Source organism: Orbicella franksi, chromosome 12 (genome assembly GCF_964199315.1).
Source record: "Orbicella franksi chromosome 12, jaOrbFran1.1, whole genome shotgun sequence".
NCBI lineage: Eukaryota > Metazoa > Cnidaria > Anthozoa > Scleractinia > Merulinidae > Orbicella > Orbicella franksi.
Window position 1 is genome coordinate 1,636,859 of NC_138156.1, and position 18,078 is coordinate 1,654,936.

The following is an 18,078-nucleotide window of genomic DNA, read 5'->3' on the forward strand; positions in this document are numbered from 1 at the left end:
TAACCTGGCTTGAGAATGCGATCCAATTGAAAACAAGTAGCTTGGCAGCGGTCAACTTTAGAAGAAACCTGTGAACTCAATGTGCTCTAAACCAACCTGAGCCCACTATATGGTCATGTGATAAGGGTCAGCAGATACCTTGTTTTGACAGGTGTCAATTGACCATAACATGGGTGTCCAATATCAAAGATGTATGCTGTAAACCAAGGCAGCGTGCCTCAGTCGACCTATTACACCTTTAGGTGGAGAAAAGCCGCCATGTTGCACGACTTAGGACCCATGCCCTGCGCTCCATGCTGCTAGCCATGTTGACCATGAAAAAAGAATTGCATTATTTTCCACATAAAATTATGTATTTTAGTCTATGCATGAATTTGGTTGTATTCCTATAGATATGGTGCTCTGCTTGGCAGCCCCTTAGGCCACTGGAGCTATGCTTTCGTAGTTGGAAACCAGCACTGATTGACTAAACAATAAGCAATATAACAATAAACAGTAAGGTGATATAATTATTGTACATTTCCAGCTGTCAGAATAACCACCAGGTTTATGATAATTATTGTTTTGCAGCACTTTTTATTGAACTTGAGAATTTGATAGATATGCAAGAACTGCCAAACGATGGAAATGGTTTAACTAAACCTGGCAGGTTTGTTTGTCTGCCTCTTTTCTTTTTTTTAAGTGATCAATATTGAAGTGTATCAGTCGTATTTTGGTAGTGATGATGTTGAACTTTTCTGTCTGTTCTGAGAGATATAGTTGAAGTATTGTAAGTGTCCCTGATTATTACAGGCACTAAAAAAAAACAATAAAAAATATCTTATAAGATTTTTTTGAATCATATAACACATATAGAAACAGAAAATAACAGCCTCTTATCAAGTGCATACTAGCCTAATGCCAGCATGGCAAGCTACATGTAAGCCTCTCATAATCTTAACAATTGTCCTAAAATTTCTCTAATGTTTACATCAACTTATATCAGCATGCATGTATACTTAAAAATTAATCAGCTGATATATTTCGTTTTGGTTTCTTTGTTTTTGATATCTTTTCTCAGAAGTTTTTTGTCACTTTTTGGTGACTTAGAGGAGACAAACCATTAAGCATCGATGTTCATCATTGATAGCTGATCTCTTCTTTTTTTCTGATTAAATTGCAGTTTTATGTTTGAGCTTCTTGCCAAACTCAATATCAATTTTTCCACCAAAGATCAAGTCTTAGAGCTTATGGATAAGTGTAATACTCTCTTAGTTGGAGGTAAGGCTGCAAAAAATTATCCCCTCCTTTCACCATGCACTGGTTTCATAATAAAATAATTTGTCTGTTATACATGTAGCATGGTATTGTTCACTTTAATAACCATCTATTAGTCCAACCCAAGTTGCACAACTCCATCGAATGATAGACTTATCCTCTCCCACCCAGAAATGACGCAACACTCTGGACAATATTAAAATATTCCAATATTCTGTTAATAGCAGGTTATGCCACAGTGGACAGCAAAAGTAGTTGAGACACCTTTTGAAAATGGCGCTTTTCAATATTTATCCTTTTATTCTATTTCATTTGCATCTTGCGTTAATTCTCTGAATTCCCCAGCCCTTCAATTCAATGTTGTGTATGTACTGCGGTCTGTGCAGTCTTAGACATAGAAAAATCAACATTGTTTGGGGGTGGGGGGGGGGGGAGGGGAGGGGGGAAATCTTTCCAAGATGCTAGAAAATCAAATTTCACTGTGAAGTGTCTGGACACTTTTGTCACTCATTGTCCCTTTCCTGCCCGACACCTTGCTACCTAAAAGTACCAACAAAATGCCACTTGACAATTTTGCAGTGACATAGTTTTAAGTACTAATAACATGTGAAGTAAATATTTTATTTTAATTTGAAAATCTATTTGTTCAATCCAGATACGAGGAAGATCAGGGGAAAACACTTTGCCTTGCAAAAATTTTGTGATGCTTTGCGGGTATTTTTTTTGAAATTTCTATTGTTTTGTTTCATTGTCAAAGCATGATAACAAAAGAACAAACTATTTCTTGTCTTGTTTTATAGGTTGTGTTTAGTAAAGATGCAGCACATCATTCTTCCAGTGTAGATCCAGCTAGGTTTTTCAAGGTATTTTTTACAGCATCTAACAGTACATTCTTGTCTGGTACTTGAGATAGTACAAACAGGGATTGCCTGAACATTTTTACTCAGTAATGTTCAAAAATACTGTTTGCCTCTTGAATTAGATCGCTAGGTATTACTTTTATCAAAACATTGTTAATAGTTTCTCAGTCTTGCCACGGGTCAGGAAATAGTCAGGGAAAAAGATTCTTTAAGGTTGGAAAAGTCAAGGAATTTGAGTGAGGGGAAAACTGACATTTTCAAGAAATGTCAGGGAAAATGAAAATTACAGTACAGTATACCATTACTAATTTAATCCATTAAAGGCTGTAAGGAACATTTTCGGCCACTGCGACCTAAACGATGTTTTTCCCTTAATGAAGAAGGTTAAAACTGTTGAAAACATATCAGTCTAAAATGAATGTGTGGAAAGGACAGCGCTAAGGGAGGCTGAAGGCTGCTACTTTATCTGAAGTTTTGTATTAATTTGCTCAGGGAAATTTTATTTTTATTGGGAAAGTTAGTTAATAGTCGTGTAATATTGAAAAGTTATGTCTGTGGCAACCATGTCTCTGACAGGTTCACATTCAGCTTGAGCCAGACAGTAATAAGAAAAAAAAGAATCTGGATGTATGGACAACAGGATCAAAGATTTCCAAACAAGGTTAATATCCATGTAGATCATAGGCAACTGTCAGCACTATCCTCAGCTTTACATATCTCACCTGTATAGTACAAGAATATCTGTTATCATGAAATTTTGAGGACCGTTTTGAAGACAGATGGAAACAACGAAAACAACAAGTTTATATTGCTACTTTCTTCAGTTCAAGAACATTTTCTGCAGTCATGGTGGCGTATCAAAACCTTCCAGTTTATAAACAGCCACTGAACATGAATAGCACTTTTCCTTTTTGGCAACTTGCTTGCAATGTCCGTTCATCTGGTAAAGTCTTTATCAATCTAGCATCTGGAGGCAGAAAAGGCCACATGCACGATTCTTAACTAGAACATACCACTACCAATAATATTAGACACTATCATCCCATTTTAACAGAAAAAAATTCTACTATACTTAAACCGTTGCCAATCTTAGCAATTCTTTGCTCAGTCATAATGCAATTCACATTTTCTTGGTGTTATGTAATTTGTAGTCCATTATAAAAATTCTTGAAAAGCTGACAGTTTGTTTTGTTGTGAGCAACGCAGGGAGGACATTAAGCTACTGGTGTTTCAGTCCAGGACATGCTATGAAGGATCTGATGTCATGCGGAGTGCGTACAGTGGTACTGACAAGTGGAACCCTATCACCTCTCGCCTCCTTTAGAACTGAAATGCAGATGTAAGACTTTACCTCTTATTCTTTAACACACTCAACCCCGCTATGCCATAGTGACACATGAGGCCTCAGCGTGGTTCCTCCAAGTTGCCTTGTCTTGGGCTAATCCTGTGGCTTTTCCTAGTCCCTAACAGTGATCCACATTTGAGACTGGACTTTACCGGCAAAGGTGAATTTATGAAATGTAGTTTTTATTTTTCTGTTGCCATGCAGTTCCTTCCCGATTCAACTGGAAAACCCTCACGTTATTGAACGACATCAGATGATGGTTGGCGTTGTGACTAAAGCACCTGATGGAGCCACCTTAAATTCTTCTTATGCAACAAGGTGTGTATGAACAAGTCGCTGTCAAATGTATATTTCTAGGACATCGGGAAGTTAATAGTCATGCATTGGTAGAAATGTCTTGAACAAGACGTCACCAGTAATTCAAACAACTCCACCTGCCCGTACTTGGCTTGGAGTCTTGGTAGACCTTTAGGGCTGATATTGCAGGGTCATTTGGTCCCGATCTAAATTGATTGCATGTTATAACCAGTCATAACAAATCTAGAGTAATGTCTGCAGATATGACCATTCCCACTGGCAGATTTATTGACAGTTAAAGAGTGTGAATGTTTTTCTTCAGGTTTACTACAGAATACATGTCAGGTCTCGGCAACGCAATAAGTAAGTAAAAATTGATAACTAGACACGCCCTCGTTTGTATAATACTTCTGGAGACTATGGTAGAATCAAATGATATTTGATTCTTGATTTGTTTATAGCGTTTGATTGGACAGGATTAGCACAAGATATAAATAAACTTGTTGCGATGACTGCCACATTCCTCTTACTAAGTGTTTTTAATAGTTAATTTCTCCAGGATTGTGCCTAATGGCCTTTTGGTGTTTTTCCCCTCCTATCCTGTGATGAACAAGTGTTTGGAACACTGGCAAGTGAGTGATGTATTTCTTTTCTCAAACGGAACTGATATACGGTAGCAGAAAATAAATGATTCCTCTTTAACTTCTTAGACCCAATGAGAATGGAGAGGTGATCTGTATAATGTTCATCATGACACAAAGACAACATAGCACAACTCGTAGTTAATAAACTGTTTTTATGTTTTTCAACATCGTAAGTCGTCAACATCTTACCACAAACGTGGGTGGTTTATTGATTAAATTTCCACCAGTGTTAATCTTTGCAACAGTTATTAGAAAGTTGGTCGAAATAGACATACAAAGTTAGTTAAAAGCCAGACTATCGATATAAGTTGTGGTGATTGACCTTTTGTCGAACAGAATTGTGGGACTTGGTCAAGATTAGAGCAACATAAACCTCTCTTTGCTGAACCAAAAGGAAAAGGCGACTTTATTGAGGTTTGATGCAGTTTATTGTTACTGTTTATCATTGCTGTGGACCTTCAGCCAAGTTGTGGATCTTATTTTAAGGCTTTAATTGTTATAGACTATTGTCAAACGCTGGTTCTTTGAATTTTGTTTTATTAAGTTAACAGTTTAACAGTCTTCAAATCAAATTTTAGTACGTTAAGCGCGCATTTGTTATGTTCATTTGGCAGACAATGGAGCGGTTCTATGAGAAGATCAACGATCCTAACTACAATGCTGCCACGTTTTTTGCTGTTTGCCGCGGAAAGGTATAAGAGCAGTTCTCTTGTCTCCGTTCTCCTGTGCATACGTCATCCTTCCTATGTGTGCTATTAAACTGAATCAAGGCGTTACAGACAGATACTACATCAACAGGACTGTAACACAATCAATAAACAACCTGTTCTTCTCAACAAGCTGGATTCCGTTTTTGTTATAGAGTGGTTTACAATTGAGTGTCGTAAAACCAAGACTAAATCAATTACTTACCAATAAGAATTAGACTACTCACCCAATCTCAAACTGAACTAAAACCGAAACCAAAACCAAAGTAATTGCCTGGTTACTTTCGACACTCCATCGTTCAATCTCCAGAACAATCGATGTTTTTGAGCTCAGAGTTATCTGCTAGGCCCAACGACGCTTGCCTTGACTTGGGCTGTGTACAGAAACAAAACTCTATAATTGTTTTATTACCCAGTGACAACCATTCGTTAAATTGCGGCTTAAAATGTCAGTTGTTCTTTTTATGATCCACATTAGAATTGTGTCAAGAAATCTACACAGCGTGGGGGCAACTTGACATGACACTGACTGGTTAAATAATGGACTGCTCAGGTCGATTTCAATCAGTTATGATGATATGTCTGTTCTGTTTGAAAAACTCTTCTTCAAAGAATTGATGAAACCAGACAGCCATTTCAATTCAGATTCCAGATGAGAAATTTTATGTTGTGTGTCGGCTTGGTCGGTTGTTTGACGTGATATGACCAGTCAATATTTTAGCTCAAACGGGAATAACTTTCCTGTCTATTTACTCCGAACAATTTCTTATGGATGTTTTCAGGTCAGTGAGGGACTGGACTTCGCTGACGTCAACGGCCGCGCCGTAGTTATAACAGGTCTTCCTTTCCCGCCGAAAATGGATGCAAAGGTATCCTCAAAGAAAATCGGCCTTTGCATTTTTATATAGTGGGCGATATATAGTGTACATGGTATCATTTTAATCATCTTATTATTTCCTTTAGGTTCGGCTTAAGATGAATTTCTTGGACGAAAGTCTTAAGAACGGGAAAAGTTCTGGGGTATTCCTTTTACCTATGTTGTGTTTTTCTAATATTTTCTTTCAGAAAACTAAACACGTTGAGACGTCATTTTCTTTTTTACATTACGCAGGGTTTGAGTGGCCGGCAGTGGTACCGTCAACAGGCTTCCAGAGCTGTCAATCAAGCAGTGGGACGCGTCATACGTCACAAACAGGATTTTGGCGCCATTTTACTTTGTGATGCTCGGTTCACATACCCGGATGCACTTCAGCAGTTGCCGTGTTGGATGAGGCCTTACGTGAAAGTTTACAATGAGTTTGGTTTAGTTCAAAGAGATCTTATACATTTCTTTCGCGCTGCTGATAAAATGGTACGTGTCTCACTGTGAAAGTATGTAGCACAACACTAACGACATTCCCAACCTTCTATAAAAGATCGGATCACTTAGCATCCATACAATTGACCCTTGATGATCCCTGTTTGTTCCCCACCATTCTCCTCGTCACGTTTTATGCTTGATTCGTTGATTCAGTCGCAGTCTGATGTTTTGGGTCTCTTCTGTCTTCTGGTCAACTTTCAATAGACTGTTTTCGATATATTAATATTCAGCTTGGCAGTGAGGCCTAGAGGACACAAACAACGAGAATTGAAAGACACATTTGTTCATGTATTTTGTTTGTGTCCTCACTATCGAGCTGAATTTTAAATATGTCGAAAGTGACCAATTGCAAATGATTACAAACGGCCAATTCGCTCCGGGAGACACGCCTGCAGGGAATCATGGTAGCTGTATTCATCAATCCGGTCCAAGATGATGAATACAACGACCATAATTCCCTGCAGGCGCGTCTCATAGAGAGAATTGGCCATTTTCGTTAATCAAGCTAGTTTTGTTATGAATTGAAGCCTTTATACATATCCTAGGTGGACAAGTCCTTGATGAAGGCGAAAACGTTTAAAAAGAATTCTGCCCGGGGAGAAAATACGTGCCCGTCAATAGCTACTGACGAAATAACATCACATCTGGTAACAGACGAACTGATCTCTCAGAAGAATATAGGAAAGGAATCCGCAGCTAGATTGACAAACCAGAATAGAGAAGGTATGATTACACTACATATTGGCCTTCCCAGCGGCTTGTCGTATTTGAGTCATCCTCTGCCCTGTGCTGCTACTGCTGGCTTTATTTGTATCGCTCTTTTTTCTCACTCTAATCACGTTTCTGAACAATAGTCTTTTAACTCACTGAATTAAATTCAGTATTATTTTTAATAGACTGACAGTGGTCGGATTTCCTGTTCTCCCTTTTAGCGAATGGTAACACCCGGAACCTTCCCACAAACACAATGACCGTCAACTCTAGATCACTTACCCACTTACCAAGGTTAAGCGTATTGGCCAAGCGGCGGATCCAGGAGAGGTACTGGGGAGAGGAGATGCCTGACATGAGACCCAGAGGGCCGATGGTCTCTTTCGCTTTCAAACTGACGCCCTATTTTTTAATCCAGTCCCCGACCTTGTATTTTACATCCGGATCAACCACTGCATGTCAGAACTGTCCACATTTTGTCACGACTGCTTTCAGTTTATTACCCGTATTTATTTGTTTACATATGCCTAAATTTCTTTTAGCACCCGTGTCGTCACTGCGTCTCAAGTATGTGTACAAGTCAGCTGCAGTAAAAGATGAGGCCAACACAACAAAACAAGCGAGTCTAATTGAATCGTTGACAAATTCAGAGGTAAACCTAATCTCCTCCACGTTTTATACCGATGTTGATCGTTTAAACCGTACCCATAGCAGCAGTCTTTTGGGGGAGGGGTGGGGGAAGTCATTGCACACAGACATAATTTACCGGTTGTGACGGTTCTGTTGTAATAAAACCCTTTCAAAAACTAGAATGTACCTAATAAGCAAAAGACAATTCCAATTTCGGGCCATGCACCATTTTTTAACGGCTTATGAAATATTTTAAAAATCGTGAAATCTTGTTGCTGTTGATTTTTTTTTCAGACTACTCGGCAAGTTGATTTACATAGAGAAAGTCCTGATCCAAAGGTGAGGGAGTGTACACCATTATCGCAATATCGTAATTCTCTCCAATGTATCTGGGTTAACTTCAAAAAAGAAAAGTTTGTAGCATTGTAATAATCTCATTGTTTTTCGTCTTCGGCAACTTGTTAATTAACTAATGTTTTAAATTTTGCTCCACGATACAGGAAAGAACGCTTTCTGAAGCGATAATGAAGAGAAAAGACGCGCAGAAAACGTCATTCAAGCCAGAGAAAGTTCTGAAGGTGATGACAAACGAACAAATTATCTACATAGACGTATTATAGAGATGGTAGAAATTGCAGTCCTGCTTTATCACCCAGTCAGTTCCTGTGTGAATCCTGCTTCAGTAGACTTGACTGCCATAACACCGTGAATAAGCTCAGGCGTGTATTTGACAGTCTTGTCTTCTTTGTTCTGACTTCAGGTGGTTCGCCGCAATGTTGAAGAAGAGATGCCGAGACAGGTCGGTTGAATTTTGAATTTTGTGTCTGTTTGTTTTGTTTTATACTATCGGGCGAGTTTGTCATTGAACACACGCTTCTGCAGGCCTTGGTTTTTGTCTGTCGTATAGCTTGTTCCATCATATGTATCCTGTAATTTTTCTTGGGAGAGTGTCGTGTTTAATACCAGTTGAGCTGGTGATGTTTCAGCTCCTATGTACGAGACTGAGTTAGCTTCATTTCATTTTAGAGTGGCCATCAACAAATGCCAGTGTCATCCAAAGCTCAGAAACTTAATGAAGCTAAGATGTATATAATAAAGGTAAATCCAATAATTGTAATCAGGCATCATTTGTGTCAGTGTTGTCAGTTTTGTCACTGCTAAAACATTATTCGTCCCTTCGGATTCCTTCCTTTTGAGAAGAAAAATTTGATCAATGTCAACCATTTTTGTTAAATTTATCATACGGTAAATCATAAATCCACATAAGTGTTTTGGTGGTAGTGAGTGAGAGAGGGAATGAGTGAGTGATTTTACATAAAGTATAGAAATTGCATGTGTATTAGCAAAATTTCCTATAGCAAAAATAATTTTCGAACATGGTTTTCTGGCTTAGAAAAATAATTTAATTTTATTCATTATGGAACGCTTTTGTCCTTAGCATTTTTCTCTCAACCTTGAATCTGTTGAACAGGATTGGTGGACATTCTGTAACCAGTAACTGCAGAATTCTTTTACCTTTCTGAAGCTGACCTGTAGTTATGGTCAGTGAATCCAATTTCCCTTTTCGGTATGATTGTGATCGAGTGTTGTATTACCATAGTAAACTAACCACTGGGTCTTAGGTCACTCACAATTAGCTACAATTGAAAATTAGATTTACACGAAAATGACATCATTAATCGTGTAGCGTTTTACTGACAAGGAAACTTGCTGTGTAACAATTAATCTTGTTTCCTGCAGGTGAAAGAAGCACTGAGTGACGAGCATTATAGACGATTTTCTCATATTTTGAACGAATACAAGCAGGTTTGTAATGAAAAGCATGACAAACCACTATAATTCTTTTTAAAGTCCTTGGCTGCTCCTCTATCTCGCAATGTTCTCGCTCGTGTTTTGAGTGTCGCGGACATTCTTCTCGTTCCCAGCTGACTTGTGAGTAAGTCTAACCACTAAACAGCTTCGAGTACTGAAGCACGAATGTGGGATGGGCATCAACTAACAACCAAGGAAAGTCTTTAACTGCTGTGTATGTCCCAAGCATTTCGTGGTTGATATCTTACATTGCCTCTCATTCAGAGCCATGACTTGGACTCTCTTATCAATGGACTTAGACCGCTGTTCACAAGAAATGAAGCGCAGTATCCGTTATTGCTCGGTAAGTGACCGGTGTTGACTTCGTGTAAGGCAGAACTGTGATGTCCATGTGTCCTTTCAACTTCTGATCTTGTTCTCATGTTTTTACTTCTGACAGGTTTTTCGAGATACATTCGGGACCCAAAAGACAAACTACGTTTTTTCGAGGCTTACAGAGACACCACGGGCTTAGGTGAGGGTCAGATGTCTGCCCCATCTTCCATTAGCCATATTATGTAACACGTCCTTAAATATCTGTTGTTGTTTTTTTCAGACGTGCCCTTACACTACAAGGCTAGCCTTGCAACTGGAAGGAGAGAAGAGCCGCGGCCAGAAAATGGTACATTAAGCTGTCGTTTTTAGCGTAGTTTATTTGTTTGAGTGTTGTTGCCATGATAACTCACTCGGTTAAAGCGCGAGGTTGGCGAGCGTGACGCACTCGCGAGATGTTTGTGGACACGCAAGCTGTTAGTGCTAAATTACAGTTATCTATTCGAGAAATATAGCTGGATGATTTGTTTGAGCAGAAAACTGCGATAATGTTAATAACTTTGTTTTCCTTTGCAGACGGTTGTAGCATTGGCAAAAAAAGAAAAACAGAAGAGAACGATCAAATGCTTACTACGGAACAGAATCGAAAATTGGCAAAAACACAAGTGTCAGACAAGGTGAACTGTGTAAAGACTTGTGTTTGTATACTACCTGCAATCTGATCTGCTTGATAACGGTGAATAGTTTCTGCAAAGTCCAAATCAGATGATCGTGTGAACTACAAAGGATTAGCCAAAGCGCAGTATTGATCGGCCAGCTTTCATCTGTTTACAAAACAATAATTTCTCTAATTTCCGGTATTCAACGGATGTTATTAGAAGATTTAACATGCAATAATGACAAATTGTTGACTTTGAAAAAGTATCGACTAGCGTGTTTATAGGTTAATATTATAACAAATTATCAAAAAAGTGTCATAAAATTCTTTGAAGAAACAGACGTTTTGGTGTATAACTCTTCACTGTTCAGAAAACTGTCTGTCAGCTATTTAACTGCAAGTGTCACGCATCTTTAACGGTTTTTCCGTTCACCACTCGACTAACGTGTATCTGCTTGAGAGTCAATAACATTGTTTTTTATTGTCTGTCTGAAGGTTTGCAAGGCTGGACATGCTGCAAGTCTGACAAGTACCAACTCTGACCTCCTGAACGTCACTAAACATTTAAATGGAGGAAACTCATAGCAGATAGCATGTCGACTAAACACTGAATTTATATTGTAATCTGAAAGTTGCAAGGTCATCTATGCATGTCCAAGAAAAGGGTTTCACCTAGTTATATAATAGTAGTCATATATTTATTTTTCTTCAATAAATTGAATAAATGTTTATAAAGAGGAAGCGGTTTTCGTGACGATAACCGAAAATCAGGGAAGTCGTGTGTGTCGTTGTGGTTACCTTACTATTCGTTGGTCTGGCCTGGGTCTGGCTATTGACTATATCTTGTTCATCACTGATCAGTCCTTTAGACGCCAAGTGACCTACAGCACATCAACAAGCTCTCTCTATTCCTATTAACAGATTATAACTGGCGTGATAAGATTATGATGATACGTAGCATAAGGTTTTCCATTTACACGGATAGACAGTAATTAGAAGAAGAGAAGCTTGGCCTTTTGCGCTTTAAGATCGTGCCATAAAATCTCCTCACGGATCGCCATACATCCCTTTTGATGTTAGTTGTGAGAATCCCCGGACAGCAGTACATAAAGGCAACAGCCCTTGATGATTAGGTTTATTCTCATCACCTGTTTTCTGGGCATTGGGTTAATAATATAGGGAGGATTTAAAAGTTAATCACTCTTGTTAAAGGTTAAGATGGCAGTGGCCTCTCGTTTAAGGAATCTTAAAAACCCACGCAAATGCTGCTTGACGTTTGTCTTATTCATTCCACGTATTATAAACTTCCCTTTTTAGCATACCTACCAATTGACGAGCTATTTAATATATTTATCGCCTTTGCGTGATTGCATGAGTGACTGGAAACTATGAGCTCGTGAGCTAGTTCTCTCATCAACCCTTACTCTTCTCTCTGGTTTGGCATATTAGGTATGCAAGCCAAATCAAACATGTTTTCTTACAGAGGTTTCAAATAATATCATAATAGACGACTTAGATTTAATTGTGAAGTCATTTATATTCATTTATATTCCATGTTACCGTTATTATGGCAATGTCTTCTCGCAAGGATGAAATGACTATCAACACGTGATGTGAGCAAGGGAGACTGGATCTTTGTTATCGAATTCAGCTGTGATGAGTCAATGGATTATCTTCTTTCTCTGACATGCCTCATTGACACCAATAGTCCGGTAATGAGTGGATTGTAAAAAAGATTTCCCGCACGAAATCTGTTTAGATGTTTTCTAACTTAAAATATGTGCAACCTAAAAATAACGTTCCCAAACGTTAAACTGATGCATTCTTTCAAAAAAAAAAAACCCATATCTGTGAAATTCTTTCCTTCCAATCCTTATATCGTGACCGGGCTTCGTGACTTGGCACGGAATGAAAATTATTGATGAGGTGGTTATTTTCTGATTCGGAACATTTCATTATTGTAAGGTGACGCTAACTGGAAAATGTGGTTTGTGTGGGGCGCTTTTAAGCCTCGTATTAGCCTTGCTGTGTAACTATTTGAAATTTTTGACATGGGAAAGCTATTTAGAAGTCGTCACTGTTATTTTGTTGACTACATATCGGCCTGGAAAGTTTTGAAAGAACTTAATATTTTACTGTCTGTTACGTGTCTAAACAATATACATGTACACTACCATGAAGACAAGTCACGGCTGACGGTATAATAATGAAAATATTTTTCTTTTATCATCACCAGCTTTAATCGAACATTCTGAAAAAGAAGTATGCATTGAAATTTTCATTAACGTGTGCGTAGTCAACAAAGGAGATCAGTGAATATTATCACAGACCAAGAATTCTGTGCGAGTAATGATTAAATAGTCAATTATTTAATTCTGAACACCAGTGCAACGCTATAGGCTCTTAGTATTTTTTATTTTGTGGATTACGTTATATTAAATTGACTATTAAATTGACGATTTAATTTACGATTCTTTTAAAATTTAATTAAAAGGATCATTGGCGCAATTATTGAGGGTAAACGGAAAGCCACTTTGGAATTAAAGGAAGTCAGAATTCGTGCTGCAGTTCTCAAGGAAATCTTTCTCTCGAGGAAGGAAACTGCCTTGCCAATACCGTGGGCTCACTTCCCCTGCGCAGCTGTTGACCAAGCAGACAGCACGTAAGGTTTGACTTGTTTCATTAGACATGTTAAAGCTCCTGATGGAGCAGCGATTGTGAGGAAGCGAAGATCGTGAAGACAAACACCATGCAGGGAGGTGAACATAGGCCGGGAAGGGAAATGGCTGCGAGGAGTATGAAACAGCGTTATAATACACTTTAATGTACCGCTATCACGTAATAAAGCAGCAAAGAATATTTGTGGTGTTGTGACAATGTTTATTTATACTAGCGAGAAGCTAATTTTGAAAGAATCTCGAGTTTTGTAGCTTGTTCATTCTACGTACGTCATACTAAGGTATTAAAAACATAACATGTCCACTGTCGATTTAAACAAAACAACGCAATGCTGTGCTGTGTCTAAAGGACTTCTTTACCTTCTGAACCAAGGATGATCATTGGTCTTGAACGTTTTGAAAAGGCGTCAAAAACAAGCAAGGATATATAGTGTGAAACTCATTCTCCGATTCTGCCAAACCAATGCGGTTTGGTGATCGTTATCTCAACTATCAATGGTATGACTGATTTAAATGCTGGTCACTGTTTACAGATAAGCAGATTTGTCTGTTCCTTTTATCTATTATAATTTCCCTTACATAACACTTTTAAAATAAGCAAGAAATAATGTCGGAAAATGACTTTTTATTATCTTAATAAATACAATATAGATGAAAGTTTTGACTTTGTCGCGATGTGCCATTAATTTGCTGCCGCTTATCACATGCTCTAGTCTACATGGATAGACCATACACTTGAAAGACCAACTATCTGCGCTACCCCGGAGAGAGTGGGAGACCACGTATCAGCTGGAGGAGGAACGCAGAACGTACTATCCAATCGAAGGGCTGCTCCTGGATGCAGATTGAATGCCTAGCTAGAAACAGAGGTTACTGACTGTAGGAGGTTTGTCAGTGACCTGTGTTCCAAAATGAGCAGACAGGCTTCAGATCAGATATCACATGCTCTACAATGCTTACAAGCAGTCTGTCTTGTTTCCAATAAAATAGAATAAAATTAAGTGCACTGTTAAAGAACAACTATATTCAATTGAACTTTTTGAAAGCTGTTACAACTGATACTTTTAGTGACGCCGATACAGGCAAAATAATCCGAAATAAGAAAAAAATTATACTGTTAAATAAATCGAGGGATTCCATCTCGAATGCGGTCAATAGGAGCGCCATACTGAATGAGTAAGGCAGCCGCGTCAAAATTTCCCGCCATTACAGCTACCTCTAACGGTGTGAGTCCATCAGGTGTTTCACTTGTCAGTTGCAGTCCCAGTCCTATCAAACTTTCAGCGCATTTTGTAAGACCACGAGCGACTGCTTCGTGTAAAGGAAATAGTCCCAACTTAGGCAGTGCCTCGAGTGAAAGCTTGCCATTTTGAATGTCATAAACAATGTCTTCCATATCGATGCAAATGTCCTCTACAATCATTCCATATCGGCGGCTTTGGTCGTTTCTTCTTTTCACCTTGTTTTCTCGGGAATTCTCCTCTTGCTCGCAAACAAAGTTTGTCCTTTTGTCTCGTTTACCGTTGACAGAATTATTGGACGAGAAATCCGCAGCTGTGACCTCTGTTTGTCTGCTTCTACTTCTTCTTCTTTTCGCCAGTTCTTGTATGTCTTTTCCTTCGGTCGCCATCTTGTTACCTCTCACTCTTGTATTCTTGTTCTGCTTTTGTCGTGTTACTCTCTCGTCCATGTTGCTACCAGTAGCTGCTCTTCAACTGAGTCCTGTCTTGGATCGCTGCCTCCTTTTAGTGCTTTGAATCTTGATTAATGAAAACCAAGACGTTTCTTTTTAGAATTAAGAGGTTTAGCTATTACCCTTATTAGCGTTTATCTAATTTGAGCCTTGTTTTTCTACTTCAAAGACAAACAACTCATCAACCGAAAACAGCGTCACTCGCACGCAAACTTGTTGACGCGAAAACTGGTCTGAGGCTTTGACATTCTTGCTATATAAGCAATCATCAGTCTCAATCGGAAGTCCTATTCAACCCACAGAGTCGAAAAGGTGTTGCATTTCTACGATAATCTTCATTTGTCACGAAACGTGCAGTTTATACCTGCCACCTCGTCATGCCGAGAGGTCGTTTCCGATTCCTTATTTTAGAAGATGACTGTATGACCCTTTCCTTCTTTCAAATTATTTTAACTCTTAATCGTTAAAAAAGCCTAGTATAAATTGTGTAAACATAAGCAAAAAGTACTTGCAAAGTTAAACACGGTGCAGTGTTCTGTACCTCCGAGAGGTCAACCAGAAACGCAATATTTATTCTAACTGATGGAATGTGCGTAGGAATCAAGCAGGATTTGAGAGCTTTACAGAACACGTTTTCCTAACAATTGTCTTATTTTTTATTTCTGTCGTAATCCTTTCTCATCTTTCCGCTCTGCTCTGCACGCGACTTTATTCAAACATTTCGTTTTCTGCCCTCACACATTTTTAGGGTTTGTTCAATTTAAAGGCAATTTTATAAGCGACAGAATTGCCTGTAACAACATCACTACACACACTACAGTATTAAAGGGTCTTAAAATAAAGGTCACAAATTCTGACAAATTAATGTTGTTCTCAATTTATGAATTGATAAGAACGATTCTACAAAATATGACACGATGTACTTGTGGTCGAGAATGGCATTTTAAGCTCAAGAAGTCTCCAATCAGCCCTCCAATCACCTTATCTATATATACAGCAGTGCATCGTATTAGTTAATCTTTGCTTGAGATCCTGAAACAAATACTGTTGCCTACAATGTTCACGTGTACAGTAGTACGGTGCGGAAAGGCTGTTCATCTCATTTAAGGTGTCGAAATATGGCATAGATTTAGACTGTTCCCCCCGCCTTGTGCTTTGATTAGAAAGAACGTCAGTCATCGGTTGGCACTGACACACGCGCATGCCGAAAATTAAGAATCATGACGCCTTCACTCCAGCGATGGGCGGAGCGGAAAGTTTGAAGTTTCAACCTCAATTTTAATCGCGCAGTAATAAGCAGGAACAAGAGTGGCAGGAATGTTTATCCCTCACAATTTAAACCACAAAGTTCAATGTTCTGTCTCAAAAAAACACCAAGAGGACTGGACCACATGATTGGCAGGAAATAAAGTGCTAAAAGTTTTAATGCTATCGGTATTTGTATCTTGGCTGTGTGTAGTGTTCACGCTGGTTGGCAAAATTTTTGTCTGATAAGGTCAATAAGGTTATAAGTTTCTACACGAAATTGCCCACTCGCATAAACCCACTTGTTCCCAGAGCTTAATAATTACTGTCTCATTTTTTGATGATACGTTTTTGACCGACTTGTTTTCATTAATATTGAATGGAGATGTTGCCTGTGTTACCAAACCAACAAAAAGAAATGTTACTGAGTTCGTCTCTAGTCCACAACTTTTCAGTGCAGAGTAAAGCACAATGTTCCAACTTCCCTTACTTGTCATTAGTTTGTTCATTGCAAATCGATGTGACCGTGGAGTGGTTTATAGATGTGCATAATCTAATAATGCTTAATACATAGATAAGATTGCCGAATTCCACGCATAATATAAGGTCAACGTAAAAAGTATGAAAAAACACGCCGGAACTCCAGTAAACGCCCGTAAATTGTAGGTTTTGACGTTTAATTTCCAGTCTTGTGTTTGTGTTCGGCCTTAAACCGTCAAAGTAGAGTAAGTTACAATATACTGTCAATAACTAGCGGAAGCCTCACCTACTTCTTGGGCGATGCCGAATCAATCACATGGTAACATCCCGGGTAACATCAACAAAATTCTGCAGCTTCCATCTTAGACTTGGAAAGCCGAAAGAACCTAGGACCTCCTAGGAACGAGGCTGTGCTGTTTTAATCAGACTTGTGATAAGTATAAATAATCGCCGTTTGAAGTCTTAAATCGTTAATCGCTTTGTTTACGGCAATCATATTTCTCATAGTATGACAGTGCTACACGACAATTAGGCTTGAAGCTTCTCTCACTTCCGAAAAACTGTGTTTAACGGGATTTTGAATGGTAACATGATTCGCAGAGTAAACATTCAATTCAGACGGTAGATAAGTAATAACAGCAGAATATTCTGATTGACTCTTTCCGTGAAAAAAAGCCGAGCCAGGGTGGCATTTAATCCATCTAACACTGACTACTAGTATTTCCTTCACAATTCAGTCAAGACAAAAGAAATTTGTGTGTAGAATATGGGAATTTCGTTAAGAATAATGGGCTGTTATGTTTAACCGGCAGCCGCACTGCTAGACACTAGTTAGATGATCAGCACTGGTCAAAACAGTGACTTGTAGTAACAGAAGAAATTATTAGCTACATGGATAGCTTTTTATTCAAAAGAACTGAAAAGCGCAAAGACTAAGGACATTATTCAGTTTGGTGAGCAACGACCACTGTTAGAAATCTCAATTTTTGTTACTAATTGCCATTCATGTCCGCACACATTTTTAGAATTTGAATGATCGACACAAGGTGCTTCTAGTTCGTGACTTTTTTATCCGCATCGTCAGTTTAACATAACGTTTTGATTACATGTTTACTGCTCTCGAGATTTAATTTGTGATCTTCTTGAACTGAACTGCTGAAAGGGTACAATGTGTTAGGAGGTCAAATTAAACCTACCGGTTTAGTGAGGAAGTGATTCCTTTAAAAGTCACTAATTTGAATAATGGTAAATTTTAAAAGATCCCTGGGGAATGAAATTTTTACTAATCTTTAAAGATTAACGCGTGGTTACAAGTACAACTTCAAAATGCTGTAGCTGTGAGTTGAACTGGCCACTTTGTGGGCAAGATTCTCCGTACATCAACATGCC

General features: G+C 38.5%; 2 protein-coding genes across 3 annotated transcripts in view; one reads left to right on the forward strand and one right to left on the reverse strand.

The window, feature by feature from the left end:
- Nucleotides 1–11,364, forward strand: part of LOC145463181 (regulator of telomere elongation helicase 1-like) — a 23,782-nt gene extending 12,418 nt beyond the window's left edge. For both annotated transcript variants that reach the window (XM_081446904.1, XM_081446905.1), the window contains 26 exons: nucleotides 571–649; nucleotides 1,163–1,260; nucleotides 1,913–1,971; nucleotides 2,058–2,120; nucleotides 2,694–2,778; nucleotides 3,324–3,456; nucleotides 3,667–3,780; nucleotides 4,082–4,122; nucleotides 4,306–4,391; nucleotides 4,740–4,817; nucleotides 5,018–5,095; nucleotides 5,893–5,979; nucleotides 6,074–6,130; nucleotides 6,222–6,461; nucleotides 7,016–7,193; nucleotides 7,724–7,833; nucleotides 8,106–8,150; nucleotides 8,312–8,389; nucleotides 8,572–8,610; nucleotides 8,838–8,909; nucleotides 9,552–9,617; nucleotides 9,888–9,966; nucleotides 10,063–10,137; nucleotides 10,219–10,284; nucleotides 10,512–10,612; nucleotides 11,089–11,364. In XM_081446904.1, the coding sequence (XP_081303030.1) occupies nucleotides 571–649; nucleotides 1,163–1,260; nucleotides 1,913–1,971; nucleotides 2,058–2,120; nucleotides 2,694–2,778; nucleotides 3,324–3,456; nucleotides 3,667–3,780; nucleotides 4,082–4,122; nucleotides 4,306–4,391; nucleotides 4,740–4,817; nucleotides 5,018–5,095; nucleotides 5,893–5,979; nucleotides 6,074–6,130; nucleotides 6,222–6,461; nucleotides 7,016–7,193; nucleotides 7,724–7,833; nucleotides 8,106–8,150; nucleotides 8,312–8,389; nucleotides 8,572–8,610; nucleotides 8,838–8,909; nucleotides 9,552–9,617; nucleotides 9,888–9,966; nucleotides 10,063–10,137; nucleotides 10,219–10,284; nucleotides 10,512–10,612; nucleotides 11,089–11,178 (2,297 nt within the window). In that variant the 3' untranslated portion in view covers nucleotides 11,179–11,364. The remainder of the gene's footprint in view (nucleotides 1–570; nucleotides 650–1,162; nucleotides 1,261–1,912; nucleotides 1,972–2,057; nucleotides 2,121–2,693; nucleotides 2,779–3,323; nucleotides 3,457–3,666; nucleotides 3,781–4,081; nucleotides 4,123–4,305; nucleotides 4,392–4,739; nucleotides 4,818–5,017; nucleotides 5,096–5,892; nucleotides 5,980–6,073; nucleotides 6,131–6,221; nucleotides 6,462–7,015; nucleotides 7,194–7,723; nucleotides 7,834–8,105; nucleotides 8,151–8,311; nucleotides 8,390–8,571; nucleotides 8,611–8,837; nucleotides 8,910–9,551; nucleotides 9,618–9,887; nucleotides 9,967–10,062; nucleotides 10,138–10,218; nucleotides 10,285–10,511; nucleotides 10,613–11,088) is intronic.
- A 92-nt stretch (nucleotides 11,365–11,456) lies between these two features.
- LOC145463188 (uncharacterized) lies at nucleotides 11,457–17,196 on the reverse strand. The gene has a single exon (XM_081446915.1). It carries the CDS (start codon nucleotides 14,959–14,961, stop codon nucleotides 14,389–14,391), a length of 573 nt encoding a protein of 190 aa, XP_081303041.1. The 5' UTR covers nucleotides 14,962–17,196; the 3' UTR covers nucleotides 11,457–14,388.
- Between the last annotated feature and the right edge of the window lie 882 nt (nucleotides 17,197–18,078).

Bases quoted from the DNA above. Each gene is read 5' to 3' on its own strand.
- LOC145463188 (XM_081446915.1), bottom strand. From the start codon at position 14,961: ATGGACGAGAGAGTAACACGACAAAAGCAGAACAAGAATACAAGAGTG.